General features: G+C 41.2%; 1 protein-coding gene across 1 annotated transcript in view; it reads right to left on the bottom strand.

Annotated features, from left to right (window-relative positions):
- Nucleotides 1-2,951: 2,951 nt before the first annotated feature.
- Cwc27 (CWC27 spliceosome associated cyclophilin) overlaps nucleotides 2,952-19,105 on the bottom strand; it is a 179,098-nt gene continuing 162,944 nt past the window's right edge. The window contains exon 14 of the mRNA XM_028783918.1: nucleotides 2,952-3,346. Within this exon, the coding sequence (XP_028639751.1) occupies nucleotides 3,184-3,346 (163 nt within the window). The 3' untranslated portion in view covers nucleotides 2,952-3,183. The remainder of the gene's footprint in view (nucleotides 3,347-19,105) is intronic.

Here is a 19,105-nt window from a genome sequence, read left to right as displayed (position 1 = left end):
TTTCATGGTATCAGAAGGCAAGCTTCCAAAGGAGAAAAGCGACCAAAAGTCCTACCCAGCTATGGCTCCCATGTACTCCGACAACCAGCGCGCTACTGGAGATCTAAGGTGGTGTAGTGGCTCACATATCTTGGTGGTAACCAACTTTCTCTAATTGGACTGAAGATCCATTCAACAAGACAGAAATCATGCCTAGTACTGGAAACCTAGTCAATGACCCAGGCTAGTGACGTCATGAGTCTTAGAGGGAAATCTACACCCATCACTTTACTAACATAGCATTACCCCTAACTGCACTCTAAGTGTCTGACTGTCTACCCACAGATAAAGTGGAGCCCTCAACTCATGCAGAGGAGATTCTCTTTGCAATGACAGTGATGGTTACAGAAAACCACAGGCAATCAAAATGCAAAGGTGTGGAGCCCAGTTCCAACGGATACGTCTACAAAACAACTCCCACACCTAAGGCCTGGGGAATATTGCAGAAGAGGGGGCAGAAAGATTCTAAGAGCCAGATGACCAGAGAGTTTGATGTAAGGTTGTGTCTCCTAGTAATGTCAGAAGCTACACTGACAAAGTCACACCGATATGACTACCTAAACAGGAGCTTTAAAGGACAGTAAAATTAGATATGCTAATGTGAATGACGGTGGTGGGGGTGGTAGTGAGCCCAAAGGCCTCAACCCTATACAAAGAACTAAGAAACACTGAGAGTGGAAGAAACACACCAATTAGTTATCCAGTACCAAATGGTCGGCTCTAAAAACATATATACAAACAGTATTATACAGACTGGGCAGGTTATGACTAGAAATATACCAGTGTGTATGCATATGTACATATATATATGTATATATGTGCATATATATATGCAAATATATATACACACACATATGTATACATTAACAATTAATGAAAAAAGAGGCCATGAATTTGAAAGAGAGCAAGGAAGAGGAGAGTACAGGAGGGTTTGAAAGGAGGAAAAGAAAGGGGAAAATGATATAATTAAATTATAATTTAAAAAATAAAAGAAAACATAAACTGTCTTTTAAAAACTGAAATTATTCTCTGACTGGTCTCTACAGAGAGCACTAGGGAGTTCTGCTGGGCTTATACTAAATTGGTAAAGTGGCTACATCAGAGGAAGAATGGCAGAGATGGTGTTTCAACACATATGGACTCAGACATTTCATAATGTCTGCAAAGATGGACTCCGCCTAGCTGTCAGCAGATGAGTGAGTAAAGAAAACATGTACACGGTAGGATGAGGTTTCACCAGTTATAAACTTATGTCGTCTGCTGGAAAAAGGATGCAGTAGCAGAGCATAGTCAGTAAAATAAGCCGGACCCAGGAAGATAAATACTACGTTTTCTCTAACTTGTGGATCATAGGTTTTATATAAACACATACGACTGCACATGTACTTAGGATATGAAAGTATAAATGTGTCTGCTAGTAGTTGGGACAGGTGAGGGAGAGGAGGGAGGGTGGATATGGGCAAGGCATTGCTATGTACAACAAAATATGCCAATAAGAAATAACTGTAGTGCTGAGTTTGCAAAACCAAATCCTGCCTCAATTGTCCAAAATTCTGAGCTGCCTGACACACTCCAGAGTAATTCTCCACATCTCTCTTTTTTCTGAAGTGTTCTCTGTCTTCATTCAAAATGCGGAGTTTCTGGAGTTCTATCTTCTCACCTCTGGTTTTGGTCATGGTCATGAAGGACAAAGGCTGTGGTGGTTTCAGGAACACTTGAGTGTGTAAGGTTGAGGACTGAGCACAACTATCTAACTGAACAAGTGAACCCCGCCGGGGCATTTGTCTTTTATCCTCAGAGGTAGTCACTAGTTTTACATACTTTTGCATTTTTGTTTTACATATGTACACATCTACAACAATATAAATGATCTGTTATATGCTTAAACATTTAAACATATCTAGTTTTGTTTGTTCCTTTTAAGAAATTGTAATATAGCTCTGCTTACTTATTTTTTTCCCATGCTGAGAATCTAGCTCTGGGCCTGGTACATGCTAGGCAAACACCACACCCCTCCTTTAGATGCATGCCCAGAGTTAGGTGGTCTTTGCTTCTATAAAATATCCCACAGTGGGCTAGGAAACAACTTATTTGTCCTCTATGAGGCTTCGATGTACATTAGCACATACTCATTTTGAACAATGTCTGAAAATGTCTTTAGTGTACAGGTCTAGGATTCTAACTTCTTGGCCCTGGGGTATGATGTTTTAACTCCCTGGTTTGGAGAGAATGGTGGTGGTAACTGGGCAGGGCAGGGGCTAGCATGTCTCCATGCTGTCTGCTGCCAGTGCTGCACCTGGGATCCCACTGTAGAACCAGTGCCGTAGGAAGAGGAAACCGATTTCATTACTTCTTCTGAAAAGATGTGGCTGCTGAGGTTTTATTAGGTGACTGACGTTAGTCTGTCTGCTGTACAATTTCAGCACGCAGAGTTTAAATATAGGTAACAGAAATACCCTGTGTGAATGAGTGTCAAAGGCTAGACTCTTGATGAATTCTACTGGTGGTGCGGGTCCTGTGCACTTGCTCCTGATGTTGCCATGAAGGCGAGGGCAGACAGTGGCAGGTGGTCCAGCATCAGGCTATGGTGTCTGGTGAGCATGGCATCAGAGTGCTACTATCCTGAAACATTTATAGCATCCAGGCAGTGGGCTGGATAGAGTGAATGGTAACTTGTCCAAGGGCTCCCCGTGGACTAAAGCAGGAGTCCTAGTAGTCTGGCTATTTTTATATGTTTGTATGCAAAAAATCATCAATATTAGTGTTTTTATTTTATAATCTTGATTTTATATTAAAGTATCAGGGAAGTTTCCCTTATTCTTTCTGTGAGGACTTACAAAAAATCTTAACAAGACTCCCTCACACATTTCAAGGTAAAGGGGCACAGATAAGCTTATGCAATCTGCAAATGGTTAACATTTAAACAGGAAAGAAACTGATTTTATTTCAGATTTAGTAATATAAAAGGTCAATTAGGGAAAAAATGTATCAGTAACCAAAAGCATTTGCTTACATCATTCCAAATTTACAAAAGGAGATACCTGTGTTCTGAACATCAGAACCTAGGCTCTGACACACTTCCCACATCGTGTCTGTGACAGGACACTCCCTGAGGCACCACCACTTCCGGCATCACCGCTCCCCTCACCGCCTTTCTTTTTTCTCTCTCAGTAGCTTTTTGCTCTCCTCCCGTCTTCTTTTGTTCACTGGATTCCGAGGATCATAGATTTCAAACGTATCTGAGTCTTGCATGCTTGCATCTTTCACTTTTCTGGTTTTGTCTTCAAACTGGAGCACGTGTGACATCCTAAAGAGGAGAAGAGATGGCCCAGTGAATTCAGGCTGGGACCCAACATAGAAACTTTGTACCCAACTCTTTCTGGCACAGGGAGCCAGGCAGTGCTTGTCTCACCTGGAAAGCAGTTCCACAGAAAACAAAGCTGAGGTGAGGAGCTTTGCTTGGTGGCAGAGTGCTGGCCTAGCACGTGCAAAGCCTTGGGCTTGGGTCCCCAGAACTGCATAACAGAAAAGCAGCAAAACTCTGGAAAGCATGCCTGGCGTCTGTCTGCTCCACTCCTTTGCCTTTCTAGGAGTCTGCTCCCATGCTCACTTTGAGTCACTCCCCTGGTGGGAGGCTATGATCTCTACCCTGGAGTCTCTGAAACCCATTATTTGGAACTTGGTCCTCTTTCTTTGAAGAGTACACTCAACCACAGGAAGCCAGCTGTGGAGCAAGTTGCCAGCCAATAACCAGACCTATTTGATGTTTGTGTTTTGAGTAGTTCAAAGGGTCAAAAGCAAGGGTTACATTAAAAACAAAACAAAACGAAACAAAGTGAAATAGCAGCAGCAGCAGCAGCAAAAAAAAAAAAACAACAAAAACCCAACCTTTAAAAGTTAGGGCTGGTGTGTAGCTCCTTTGCCTCAAGGGAGAGCATTTGCCTTGTAGACATAAGGCCCTGGGTTCAATTTCGAACACCATTAGCAAATTAATGAAAACCAAATAAGTAGTGGAAAACAGAACAAAACTATGTACCCACAAACAGAAGTTTAAAAAGTAACGAAAGTCATGTTCATGTGAGGTTGTGGCTGTCTTCTAGGAGGGGCTGAGTTTTTCTATGCAGAAAGGAATGAAATTTCTGGCATAACTCCATGAACTAACTTTCTCCTCTAACTGTTGACTACAGCAAATCTCACAACTCTGCCTTTCTACTTTAACAAACACTTACTGGTCTTAAAGTATCAGCATGTGCTTGATTCCTAAGTGGACATAAGCTAGCTATCCTTAGCAGGAGGGAACTATGCCAGCGATTAGCTGTGCCCTCACTGTGAGGTATCTGAGGTAAATGGGGGGTGGGGTAGGAATGGCCAAAAGACTAGGCATCAGTGCCCTGATGAGTGCCTTTCCTAACTTGGTGAGTTAGGAAAGAGAAAGATTCAGTTTTTATATAAATAAACAAGTGATATGAATTTTCTTCTAGCCATTTAATAAAAAAATCCAATCGGTATATTAGTCCATCTTAAATATGCATTTCCTTCACGACAGCAGACAGGAATATAATCCTGCATATACCCCTTGCTAGGCCAGCACTCTGACACTGAGCAAAGCTCCTTGCCTCAGCTCACATATGATACCAGTTTTCTTTGATTTGTATCAGCAGAGATTTGGGCAGTTAGCACTGTGAGGAGCCTTCGCTCTTTTCCTTGCAGCTGCTAGATGAAGAGTGACGTTTATTTGTATGGAAAAGTCCATGTTCAGATTTTGAAGATTCTTGAAGGGATTTTGAAGGAAAAGAAAATATTACAGACATTGTGATTTTGGAGACTCAGTAGCACATGGCCATGGTCACCTTCTCTTCTATTTTGGAAGATCGTGTCGATGCTGTGAGTGTCAATGACACACAGATGACCTACATACATCATATTTAAATGAGATAACTACATTCACATTGGTATTATTAATAACACATTGCTTGTTCTGACTTTAATAACTGATAGCAACATAGGGTTATGCTATATAGTGTAGAACGCTGCCTTCTAACAGTCCCATTGCTTCATGAAGCACTGTCCATTAGAAAATGCAGCCTACAACCTTTGGATTTATATGTGGCTTCTCCCAGAGTCTGATTCTTTTTGGGCTTTAAATTTTCTATGGTGGTCCTTTAGGCACGAGCTTCTGAGAATGCCCAATTCATTGAAAAGGGTTGATTTTTCCATAGCCATGGAAACAAGGAACCAGTAGAACCAGCTGGAAACACAAACTGGATTTAACCAATTAATGATGACTTACCTAAGTCTACTGGATTAGTGAGAGTTCATGTCACTGAGAAAGCCAACTAGCAGTAACCTCATGCTTTTGAAAGCCAGTGAACAGCAACAGCCTCTACTTCCGAAGGTGATGCTAACCCCCAAGCAATTCTTCTCCTCCCAGATTCAACATGTCTGCGACTTGCCTCACATGGTATTGCTGGACAGTCTTATTTACACTTGACACAGGCGAGAATTATAGGAAAGGAGGGAGCCTCAACTGAGAAAATGCCTCCATAAGATCAGGCTGTTGGCATTTTCTTGGCTGTTGGGGGAGGAGAGGAACCGCCCATTGTGCATCCCTAGGCTGGTGGTCCTGAGTTTTATGAGAAAGTACACTTAACAAGTCGTGAAGTCTGTAAACAGCAACCTCATGGCCTCTGCATCAGCTCCTGAGTTCCTCTTCTATTTCCTTTGATGATGAACAGTGATGCGGAAGCGTAAGCCAAGTAATAAACCCTTTCTTCCTCAACTTGCTTTTTGGTCATGGTGTTTTGTCACAGCAATAGAAACTCTAACTAAGACCCTCGGAGACAGTGAATACAGACAGCTATTTCTCACTTCAGTAATGCACTGTGTGAAGGGAGGCCTCCTCTGCCACACTCCTGCAGTCTCTCCAAGTGCACTCCAAGAACTCCAAGAGTTCTGAGTCACTGGAGGAGAAGCGGAGCAAATGCACTGGCGCTATCAGCAAGGCTGTCCTGCTGAAGGCCCTGTCCACAGGAGGGAGCTCAGTATTGGGAGCCCTTAACAGCACAGCACAGTTGAAAGCTTCCACCTCCACTGGAATCACATGCCCCTCAAAACCCTTTCATTTAGTATTTCTAGGTTGATGCTTCACTTACCCCGCTACCTAGTTAGATTATTAGTCTTTACACAAATTCATTGTTCTGTTTAAAAAGTGATCCCATATTCTCCCCTAATATGGATTTTTTAATAACACCTATTTCCAGCAGGAACTATCCAAGTTTCAAAATGACTTTTCCAGACATTGTCAATTAAAAACATAAGCATGTATCTTCCTCCTTTCAATGCCACAAGGTAATCTTGCAGCTACTGGACTTGGTCGGCTCTGGTATAAGAACTGAAATCTAGGCATGTAAACCACAGAACCAAGTCCACAGGAGGAAACCTTCTCTCACAAATCTGAAAACACAGAAAGCCATAAACTAAAGGAGCTGTCTGCTTCAACTGTTTGTTTCATATGCACCGCACTACACAGTCCAACATTTTGATTAATAACAATCTTAAACCCAGAGGAAAGAAGGGGCTCTCAGCTTACAGACTACTTTAGATTTAATACCCTAACACTTAGGATGGCTGGCTACTCCACAATAATACTGAATCTTTAACAGCAAAAAACGGTTCACCCATTTATCTTTCAACATGCTTTGGTCACTTCATTTTTAAAGGAAAACAGAATAGTTATTATGATTTGGGGTATAATAAACTCCTGACCTCTGTGCCTCCATAAATCATGTGCTGTATGAATTGAAAGCATGCCCACACTTCAGTCTCCTGTGAGGGCACACATGCAGACTAAGAACTTATAGCTTAGCTTTGTACATCCCAATAACTCAGCCCTGTCCACTCGGTGACTGTTATAAAACTAAACCAATCAGAGCAATGAATTCTTGTGGAATTAATTACACACTAATCACTTACATGTGAGAATTTCAGAACTTGGTTAGTTGAAGGAAAAGACAGGAACTTAGTTCTGATTAACACAATTGTCAGCATAGGCTCAGATTCTCATACAAAAGCATTGGTGGTAGTTACACTGGAAGATGGAGGTTTTCTATCTCGAGTGGTGTTAAACAAGGAATTTTACTTTGATGTGGGATTGTGCCAAAGCATAAACAAAAGTAAACAAGTGGTTCTTCACTGATTTTGCTAACAGTCAGTATTAAAGTTCTCACATAACTGGGAAGACAGATTATGGCATGGCAGTGATATCTGTGCAGAAGCCAGAAGATCCAATTCTTAGCTCAAGACACCATCCCAACATTAGCAATTCATTTCTGATGAAAATGCTCTGAAATGATTTATCCTGAGAGAGAGTAAACAGCTCTCTTGTTAAATGATTTCAGAACTATTCCTTCTCATTTCCAAGTCACCTCAATTTAAGAACATTTCTCCTTGAAATAAACATGGTGGGGTTTTTTGTTTGTTTGTTTTCTGAGATGGCTGTCCTGGTACCTTTCTGATGTCAGATTACAGGTATGTATGTGTCACTATGCCCCACTCTGACATACTTAATCATTCTGCTGTTCAACTTACTGTTTTAAGATTGTAACTATTCTTCCTCTTCAAGTCCCTCTAGACTCTGAAACAGTCTTTCTTATTTACTTCTCTTATCACACACTTCCACTCTGGAATGACTTACTGTGGGACTAGGCTAAAATAGTTCAGGCAGAGGCACGTGATGCTCCAACATGTTGCTTTCCTATCACAGAGGCTGTACTTAGCTGCTCTCGTCAGCTCTCACTATCTTGTAATGTCTGTCTACTGCACTGTGAGGAGACTCGGAATCATCAGTGTACCTGGTTCACAGCTATATGGCCGGTGCTGAGCATGGCGATTTTTTAATGAGAAGGAAACCTTCAGACCTTTGGAACTGGCCAAGCCTGGTACTCGAGGGTTGCTATGCAACCATTTGACCCTTTGTGGGCAGGGGCTGTCTTTTATTTTAATGATAAGCTCCCTGAAACCCCTGCCAGGCTGCAGAGTCTCAAGTCTACTTTCCATGACCTTTCACAACTCAGCACACACACTAATGGTTGCATTCTGTCAGGTACTGCAAGGTTTTACTCCCTGACAGACTTCAGTGGGAGAGGCCTCCCACTCCTCATCTCCCACAGCTCTTAATGTAGAGCTCAGGGGAGAGAATTTCTGAGTTTTTTTTTTAAAGCAACATTTCCTAAATAGTTTTAGAACTCTTACATCAGATGCAGGCTGAACGTAAAAATCAACTGGCTATTTAAAAAAAAAAATTCCTACCAGGTGTCATCTTCAAAGACACTAATTTAATTATACTCGGATGGAAGGGGGTCCCAGAACCAGTTATTAAAAACTTCTCACTGGTTACTTTCAAATGTAAAGAACACAGAGCCAAATTAAGAAACTTTATACTTTTACTCTTACACAAATGTAAAAGGCTCCATTTACATTTGCTTTGTCCCTTCGGAGACAGAGTACAGTGGGTTCCTAAAAAAAAAAAAAAAACTTTAGATAATAAAATAATAATTAAAAGATTATTTGATAATGATAAATAATAAAAGTATTATTATTATTTTGTATGTGTGTACAAATGTTTTGCTTGCATGTACATCTGTGTATCATGTGTGTGACTGGTGCCCATGGAGGTCAGAAGAGAGTGTCAAATCTAATAGAACTGGAGTTATGGTTGGTTCAATATATAAAAATCTGTCAATATAATCCACCATATAAACAAACTGAAAGAAAAAAAATTCACATGATCATCTCATTAGATGTCTGGTGCCCATGGAGGTCAGAAGAGGGTGTTCAATCTCTGGTAACTGGTGTTATGGTTAGTTGTGAATCATTATGTGGGTGCTGGGAACCCAACCCAGGTCCTCTGCAAGAGCAACAAGTGTTCTTAACTGCTGAGCCATCTCTCCAATCCCAAGACTGGATTCATGTGACAAGCTACTCACACACTGGACGAGGCTTAGTTGGCCCCTCCTCTGCTCTTCAGATTGAGCAATTCCAAGGACACAGTCCAGTCCTTATATATAGTTTGAAAACAAGGTAATAAGGTAAACTCAATTATTTACTCAATAGACATTTGAGGGCTTTTTATGGGAGAGGCTAACACTAGTTACCAATGACAAAAGGTCAAGCATAACCCAGCCTCTGCTCTCCTGAAGCAAACTGATTATTTGGGAGAACACACAGACACAACAAGCCACATGAGCTTTGGAATGTTAACACAATGTGAGACAATAATGAGAGTGTCCACTGATCGTGCTCTCAGAGAGGCTTCCCGTGCTGCCTAGTGGTATCTGCCATATGGATAGGCAGGAAAGAGATGATCACACTCCCTCTTCCTTGCTCAGAGACTGAACCCAGGCCTCTGGCATGCTGGGTGAGCACTCTACCACTGAGGTACCCCGCAGCAGGAGTCCCCTCACACAGGCAACTTCTGAGAGGGTAGAGGGTGCTGTAAGCTGTTGGCCAGGTGGTAGAGGTAACAGGCTTTTATCTGCAAAGATGGATTTTTAACCTCAGGAGTCAGTCAGAAGTGACTTCTGTGCTAGGTCTAATAAGAAATCACAATGCCTGTCTGGAGTGCAAGGAATCAAAGTGCAGCTATAAAGGGAGGGTCACGTGGGAACCCAGACTGGTTCTAAGGTACTTTCAACACACAACATAGATACATCTTTAGGGAAAAGTGCTTAAGAACAGCACCAACTTCCACCATGAATCCTGTTACTGTCTTAAATCCCTATTTTCTGGAATCCCTGTCCCAGGTTCTATTTGTTCTACTTAAATGAAGATCCCAGCTGTGACCCCATTCAGCTGAAGGTACCTGAGGGGCAGAAGCAGGGCCTAGGACCACCCCTATGAGCATGGGTGTCTGATGATGTCAAGTGTATCAAATTACTTAGGTTTGCATGTGGTCCATAGCAATCTCTAGGTCTCTCTCTGTCCCTCCTGCTTTCTTTCCTATCTCTCTGTCTCCCTTCATTCCTCTCTCCATATGTATATTTATTCTCCCACTCCCTGAAAACACAGCCAGTCTTGCTGTGAAAGCACTTCTAGTTTAAACCCCTTGGTCCACTGTGTACAGAAGGACCCTGCATTTCTCATGTCCCGTCTTTAGTCTGGCTCTTGTATGCCTAACCATGCTCTACGAGATCCCCATCTTTCATCTTAGATATGCCAGACTCTTTGTAGTTTCCTGGAGAATCCCCACTCCCTGCAACCTCCTTGCTGTCTTCTGTATTTCTAAGACTTCGCTCTCTGCCTCCCATTAGCGGTGCCACTACCCTGGCTCCTGCTGGGCCTGGCCTGCTTTCTCCAGCAGTGAGGAGATCCTCTCCTGGACCCCCTGACAGTCTTGTCCATAGCTCTAGCCTTCTTCAGGGTGGTGCAAGGCCTGCCTCTCTGGGTCACAGTGCTCTGAAGAACAGAGGCTCTGTTTCACTGGCCTCTCTACCTCATCATGCAGCAATGTTTGGCCATAAGAACGCTGGTGATAAGTGCTTGCAAATAAGTCCAATTTTCTGGGATTCCCATCACCTCTAAAAAAACTTTGGCTAGGATATTGATTGTCTTTACTTTTCTTCTTGATAGTTTTAATATACAATTCAAATTATTTAGCAATTACACACTGTATAAACTCCTTTGTTTTCAGGCAAGCAAGTCACCTTTTAAACTTCCTAACAAAGAAAAGGGCTAGTTAGTACTAAAAAGGTGAGGCAAGCTATTTTTACAGATAGTATGTTGTGCTATAATAACCCAGTGCTGACCTGTCTCAAATGGGCCAGTTAAACTGCTTAAAGATTAACATCTGCTCCTGTTTGCTTAGTTCTGAAGTGTGGGAAAATGCATGTAGTGTCCTCAGAAAGCCTTCTCCTTCCTTGTTTGAATGACCTTGTTACTCTTTGAGAACATACACATAATTTGTTACAACATAACTTGTTTGCATGTTGTGAGGACTTTGCATTTCCCTATTAGAATTCTTAGGAAACACAACTAAATAGCTCCTGGTTATTATTTAAGTTTGTCATTCTTTGGATTACAGAACACAAACCTAAAAGATTTGGGGAATGATTTGAAAGGCAGAAACAGCCTTTGTTTGTAAATACAAATTTCAGCACAAAACAGTTTCCAACTATTGCTTCCATCTGAGTCTTTGAAGGAGCACACTGTCCTGTGTTACAAACAGGCTGAACCTCACTTCTGTCCACCTTACTTTTCTGTAAGGTTCTGCCCTCTTTCCTGGTTCTATTAAAGTCCACTCTAATTCCCATTTTTTCCTAAGATCTTTTCCCAGTGCCTTGGCCCTAAGAACCTGCTCTGATGTTGGAATTTCTTCAACACTTCTTAGGGAAACCTTTGTGAATGAAGTCAGGCCTAAGTTTGGCTCACTCACTGAGGCTGTGGGGAAGTCACCCTGCTTCTGCCTGCTTTCTTACCTGTGACAATGGTAAGGCCCAGGCTAGCCACTTCACACAGTGCTCACAAGTGAGGCTTGCACACCATGCCGCCTGAAAGCCTCTGCAAATGGCAAAGGGGTCTGGACATCACTTTAACCCATGTGATTCCTGCGTGCCTTTCTCAGGTTAGCCTATATCTCAATGCCACGAATATGGTGGCATACAAACAGAAATTGATTTTCCCACACTTTGAAGTCAACACTCACTTGACTGGGGCTCTCTCCTTGGGCTATAAGATGGCTCCCTCTCACTGTGTCCTCACACAGTGTGGGTGAATGGAGAGGGAACACCAGTCTGTTTTCCTTCTTATAGGAACACTAATCTCTTCATGGGGGTCCCACCCTTATGATCTCATTGATACCTAATTTCTCCCCAAATGGATTACCTCCAAACACTACCATATTAGAGCTTTACCATACAAATGTATGTGTGTGTGATCAATTGTATTACCTACAAACTATGTTTATACAAAAATTTATCATTTTTGTAATTAGGCATTTTATAATACTGATATTCCTTATTTTTATGTGTATAATCATTTAATATAACATAATTGGGCTCAATCAGCACTGGACACTAACATGTATATTTCTAAATGTACGTGTCTCCTTATATGGATTGTCAACTAGTCAAGGACATTATTTATAGAAAGAAGTAAAGCAGACCAATTCTGAGAGGCAAAAAGAAAGATATGCTAGTAGGTTCCAAGAACATCTAAGAAGATGCAGGAGAAGTATGTGCCCAAGGAGGCAGGCCACTGGGCGGAGTACTGGTTAGCCACAGCCTGAAGTAGATGGTTTACTTCTATCAGCCTTACCAGCATCTAATCCAGCTTCTAGTGCCCCAAACTATGGGAAAATAAATGCTTGTCAAAGTTACCCAGCCAATGTTGTATGGCAGACTGACTACAGGAACACAGCCTCCGTTCATCTGATGTCGTTTTCTTTTTGAGGAGTTCAATTGGAACATCTCATTACACTTTACAGTCCTGGTTCCTTATGCCATATCTTGGCAGTGGCAATTGGCTGTGTGTATGTGTCATGTCTGTGTGCAGAGACCAGAAGACAATACTGAATTACCTTTAAAACTTTGTGGGTATCTGTTTGTATGGTGAATATGCTGTCTGAGTGCATATGAATGTGGGCGTGTATGCAAAGGCCATCAGACACTTGGTGTCTTCTATCACGCTGAGTCTTATTCCTCTGAGGTAGGGCCTCTCACTGAATCTGGAGCTAGACTAGTGGTCAGCAAGTTGCAGTGACCCTCCTGTCTGCCCTGCCCAGCCCCAGTACTGGGGATACCGGTATGCTTGAGGTCCATGTCTAGCTTTTTTTTTTTTCCTTGTGGTTTCTGGTGATTTGAACTCAGGTCCTCACTCTCATGTAGCAAGTGATTTACCCACTGAGCTGTCGCTTCAGGTCAGGATGTCGAAATGTCCTTATTTTGATCCCCCTGTGAATTTTGAGGAGTGTCAGTCAGGTCTTTGCTGTGTGTCATGCCATTACAATATGATGTTTTTCTCACAGTAAGATGTGGCTTAAAGTTTCTGAAGGATTGTCATCACATGCAGCTACATACGAACATAGATCAATGACTGCTAACGTTACCTGTGACCATCATATTGAGGTTGAACTTTTGAGGTTCTCCTATGTATAGTTACTATTCCCCCAGCCTGCCAGGTTTCCTGCTTTCCCTATCACTATGGAGAAGCTGCACCTCAGGTGTGGAGTTCTGGTCTCACATCCCATGTGTGGAGTTCTGTTCTCTTATGTTCTTTCCCGCTCTGTGACCTGCTGAGGATAGACCACGGTTCAGCATACAGCTTGGCACTCTTCTACCACCACACCTCCCAGCACCCCATTTCTCCTTTTATCAGGAACCATGCTGGCAAGTTTTGTTTACATGTTTCCTTCCCTCTTTCTACTGGTATTTTTATTGGAACATATTAAGTTTATAGGATAATCCTGAAATAATTTGCTTTCTTATCCAGAAATGGCATTTACCTATCTAATAGTTTGCAGAGTTAGGTCATGTGAGCATGTAGACACACGGAGATTTGTCAGTCTCTACTGACTTTCATGTACCAGTGCTGTGTCTCACAATACTGAAGGCATAATAAGAACTCCAAGTGGAGTCCTGGACATTTGAGATGTGAAGGTAAGCTGGATTCTCTATTCTACCTTACAAATAAATAATGAGGCAGAAGCTATTGGAAGGGTATAACTAAAGTAAGTCCCTATTCAAGAGTCCAGTTCCCAGATCATAATTCTGAAAAACTGGAAGCCTAGTGCTGTTGGAGAAACTTTTCTGCCAATGAAAAACAAAGAGCAAATAGTTTCTGGAGATTTGATTCACCAACCTTTGTTAAGACAGCACAGTACAAAAAGTCACATGCTGTGTGGAACTTAGCATGAAAATGGCCCTTAGAGGGAGTGGGGGTATTAGGAGCTAAGGCCTTGTTGGAATAGATCTGGCATTTCCAGGGGGAGTACTTCACTAGGGAGTGAGCTTTGAGAAACTCAAACCAGGGAAGTGACACACAGTTCCTTCCTTCTTTCTGCAGATCTAAATGTAGAACTCTCAGCTCCTTCTTCAGCAAAATGTCTGCCTGCACAATGCCATGCTTATCTCTATGACAATAATGGGTTAAACCTCTGAACTGCAAACCAGCCCTAATGGGTTGTCATGGTCATGATGTTCTTTATAGCAACAGCAATCCTAAGACACATGTACTTTAGCTGCTGTTTAAAGTATAACTGGCTGTTTGATTGAAAATTTGACATCTTATACCTCTTAGGTATATGTTTAAACAGATTCGAAACACCACTTGGTCTTTTATTTCTGTTTTAAACTATCAGAATGTTATTTTTAGGTCATAAACGTAGAGCCTTTAATTTTAAACTTTTCTTCATTACTGATTACAAGCAACTTATTGAGGAATTAAGAGGTTAGGGTTTAAGTACCAGCATGTATAGAAAAAAATCCAAAACAAAATGTGCAAATCTTTTTCCAAAATGAAGTAGGCAGCTAGGATCATGAGTGAGACAAGGAAGGCAGGGCAGAGAAACTCAATGAGTCCTGAGAGGAGAGCAGTCTAACAACAAGCCCCAGCGAGTGGGGCAGGAGTGCTGCTTGTGTGGAGCAGAACAGGCGTCACAGGGCACAGATGCCCCAGAAAGGGGCAGTGCTATCATTAAGGAGAATCACAAAGGAGGAAAGCTTAAATGGGCAACAGAACAGTGATGCAAAGGAATACACATAGAAAGGAAAACAGAAACAAAACACATTTAAAACTGACAACAGGGGAAAAGTAGGAACAGAAAGTCAAAACCCTTGAGCTAACAGAAATAAGTGGAGGAAAAGTGGAGATTTTGGGAAACCAGGCAAGGTGGAAACTAGGCACAGACTAGTGGAAAAAGAAAACACAGATAGAAATCAATGTACTGTCGCTGTTCACCACTAACATGGAAAATTCGCCTTTGTTCTGAGTTTTAAAGGAACACTGCCCTTCTGGGGTTTTGAAAAGCCAAGTTAAAAAAAGTCAACTTTAAATAATGTCCTTCATTTTCCTTAGTTAAAAAATATTAGTAAATATTGGGTAGTGCTAGACTAAATGTGGAAGATATAATTTTCCAAATATCAGCAGAAGGCACTTCCTCAGCTTTCTGGCCTACCTAACAGCTTAACGCTGAGTAAGACAAAGTGGAAAAATTTAAGAAGCTTTCCAGAATCTGTAGTGTGTGTCCTTACACCTGCTGGGAGCTTCAATCCACAGTTTAGCCAGGTACACAAACTTTGTAGCTAGCAGACTAACAGCCCCAGAGAGGGAAGACATAGCTCCCAACTAGGTCTGCTAAGCACTAGGGCACATGGCTGGCTGCTCTTCTCATTCAAATCATACCTGTGACCACAGCTTCCCTTGTGAGAGAAATGTCCTTCAAGACAGACTGTATGCAAGAATAGAGTTAATGCTGAAGAGCGTTCTTTACTCAAAAGGAAAAAAGCAGCAGAGGTGACTTCAGGGGCTGGCGAGAGAGCTTAGAATTAAAATAATCACCATCCCAGGATCAGCAACTCTGACGAGGGCCTATTTATAACGAACCACACTGACCTTTTGCAATATTATTTATAGTTCTGTAGAAGATGAACACTAACCAGGGACCCTGGTCTATAATCATATTCCTCTTGCTTCCTTGGATCACCACCTTAGAACCTGGCTGGGAGAGCGATGGAATACATTTGTGTCACACTGAGCTCACAATTCTATGCTGTCCAAAGCCAAGCTACTTCGGCTACGGCTTCAAACTGGGCGGACAATGTACATTTTGCCATGAGTGCTTCCTCTTGTTTGCACTTAAGTGCAGCCTCATGGAGAGAGACACTATTTCACTAGTGAGGCATTAATATTCATAAATAAAACACACACACACACACACACACACAAATACAAACCTCAAATGTAAATCAGACTACTAAGAACTATAATAGAGGGGCTGGAGAGACAGCTCAGCAGTTAACAGCACTGACTGTTCTCCCAGAGGTCCTGAGTGCAATTCCCAGCAACCACATGGTGGGTAGTTCACAACCATCTGTAATGGGATCCAATGCCCTCTTCTGATGTGTCTGAAGATGGCTACAGTATACTCATATAAAAAAATAAAATCTTAAAAAAAAAGAAAGGAAGAAACTATGATAGGAACTATGCTTAAGCTAGCCACCAGTTATAGGTCAACAGAAGTTCTAGAAGTCATCAACTGGAACAGAAATGGTACAAGTTCTAATCATGGTCCCAAGAGATCTACTGACACCATTCTTAAAAACAATGACCAACATCAAAGACAACAGAGACACTGACTGAACACTGACTGCTCTCAACTCCGTGCCAATGCCTGTTTCTAAATAGAAGCTGACCTGATTCACAAACTGACCTGCCTCCCAAAGTGCCAGTACTACCCTTAATTACTTAATTTATACTTTGAAAAATACCAATAGAAAGATTATGTAATTTCTCTAAGAACACAGAGCTAGGAAATTTCTAAGCTAGGATTCAAGATTAGGTCTAACTTAAACTTCCATGCTCATAACTTCTCTACTGTTTATATCTCTATGGAAATTATAGATAACCACACAGGAAGTTCTAAATTAAGCTAAACAAGCTTTTAAATCTCTCTCTGAAGTTTAATTCTTCAAACAATACAAATAATACTCAAGATGTTAAATTTAACATCTTCCAAGATTTAAAAGAGTCTGGACAATTTTTTATTTCAAGAACTACTTTTGGGGGCTTACTGGTACAGTCGAATACAACAACACTACTATATTAGAAAATATGAAAAATATGCAGGCTAATTCAGAAAAATGTTGCTTGGGTGGAAAAACCTCAAATGACATTTGAAACAGAATGCCACAAAACACTGATGCATTAAGGTTCATTATCTAAGGGCTGGGAACGTGGCTGATTAGGAAGAATGCTTGGCTACAGACAGGAGGTTCTGGGTTTGGTCCCCAGCACTGTATAAAACTGGGCATGATGGACTATACCTACAATCCCAGCACCTGGAGGAGGTCAAAGTTCAAAGTCATTCTTGAATACTTAGAGAGTCTGAGACCAGCCTTGCTACATGAAACCCTTTTACAAAAACCACCCAACCATCAGAGTAATGCTTACTTTTTGTAGCTTGCTGTAATATCTTAATCATACTGATCTTTTGCCACCTCAAGTTCTTCCCATATAATATACGAACACTGTCTTGCTTGTAGGGTTAAATGGAACTGGGGATATGTGAATACTCAGTGTAAATAAGTGCCTACTTTTTAAATTTTTCTGGTCAAGGTCTGATTGTTGCACAGGTTGGTTACAAACTATGTAACCAAGGCTAGCCTTAAACTCTTGCTCTCCTAAATGTTGAGAATTACAGGCTTTGTACAACCAAGCCGAATTAAAGAATTTCTTTTTTTTTTTCCTTTGAGATAGGGTCTCAGTCCGTATCCCTAGAACTTGATATACAGACCAGGCTGGCCTCAAATTCACAGACTTGCCTGCCTCTGTCTCCTGAATGCTGGGATAAAAGGCCTGTGCCATCCCCTGTTCTGCTTTTTTCCCTTTTTGTTTCAGTCTAGTCTTGAACTCATGGCAACCTTCTTGCCTCAGCCTTCTCTTAGGTGCTGAAATTTTACAGATATACATCATGCATGTCAGGCACAATTTCAGTTTTTCGCTTGGAGGCATGACGATCAGGAATTCAAAGCATATCTCAGCTGCGTAGCAAGTTTGAGGCCAACCTAAGTTACATGAGTATTTACCTCAAAACAAAACAAAAACCAACCAGTCAACCACCCACCCACCCACCCACCCACCCACCAAAATTCAAAGCACAGCTGCTCAAGCGCAGCTGTTTATCATTTTAAATAATTCACCTAAACAAAGAACAAAGCATTATTGCTACATTTAACTTGGTGGTTATCTACAGTAGTACCAAATAGGGAAGGGATTATTATTAATTCAAACTGTCAAGTAGTTGAAGGACAAAGTATCTCCAGGAGAGGGTTTTGTGGCTTACATTTATACATGGCCATCCTTAAGGTAGTCTACAGATTCACAGCAGGTAAAGCTGTGACAGTTTACTCTGAGACTTTGTTAAAATTTCTTGTGCTTCTGGTCCATAGAGAGATGGAAAAACACCTGCCCGAATGTCTCATTAAGAACACATATAGACCTGGACCAGAAGGACAGCAATTAAAACCCCATATTCTGTTCTTTTTCATTCTAATGCTGGTTATTTTCCACATGTGATCTTTTCCATGTCTTTGAAGGGTTTGTCTAAAGACTAATTATTTCCTTCCTGGCACCAGGGCTGCAATTCAGGTAGAGGCCACCTGTTAAATAATGGGGCTTTTTAAATTTTTATTTTATTTTATTGATTCCATGGTCTATTGTCTAAGTTTCCTTCAGGTGTGGTTAACTAACAGAAAATAAGAATGTAGCATATTATCCATGCAAGCTCTGAGAGTGAAAATATAAATGTAAGACAATAAAGGCCCACCTTGGCCTCCCACACACCACCCAGCAATGTGCAGCTAATAGTCATTACAAATGGGGCACTGGCCGAAGAACAGACAAAAAAAATCAATGTAAAATAATGAAATGAATTTAAAAATACACACAAGACCTTACTTTGATAACATCAGTGGAAGAAACAGGATTACTCACTTTCTAGTATGCAATCTAGAACACAAAAGTTCTAACGTTATACCAAATCAGTTCCAGGTGTGCTTCTGATTAAAGTTAAAGATAAAATAATGGTACAAAACACCAGTGAGGTATAGAAGCATATTCATTTAATCTTGGGATTATGTAGACTTTCAGAATAATATTGGCAGAAAATACACAGGGAAATATTCAAATGTTTAGGATACAACACATATCACTTAGCATGTATGGAATGAAGGAAATCTCAACTATATGGAAAAGCACTGTCAACAGACACTAATAGTGAAATGCTATACACTGGAATTACTTGACAAGGATTAAAGAAAAAAATACTTCAGGAAGAAAGGTTAAATACTCTTGGAAT

Source organism: Grammomys surdaster, unplaced genomic scaffold, assembly GCF_004785775.1.
Source record: "Grammomys surdaster isolate TR1022 unplaced genomic scaffold, NIH_TR_1.0 99, whole genome shotgun sequence".
Lineage (NCBI taxonomy): Eukaryota > Metazoa > Chordata > Mammalia > Rodentia > Muridae > Grammomys > Grammomys surdaster.
Note: the sequence above shows the minus strand (reverse complement) of the source record. Positions and strands in the feature narration are given on the sequence as shown.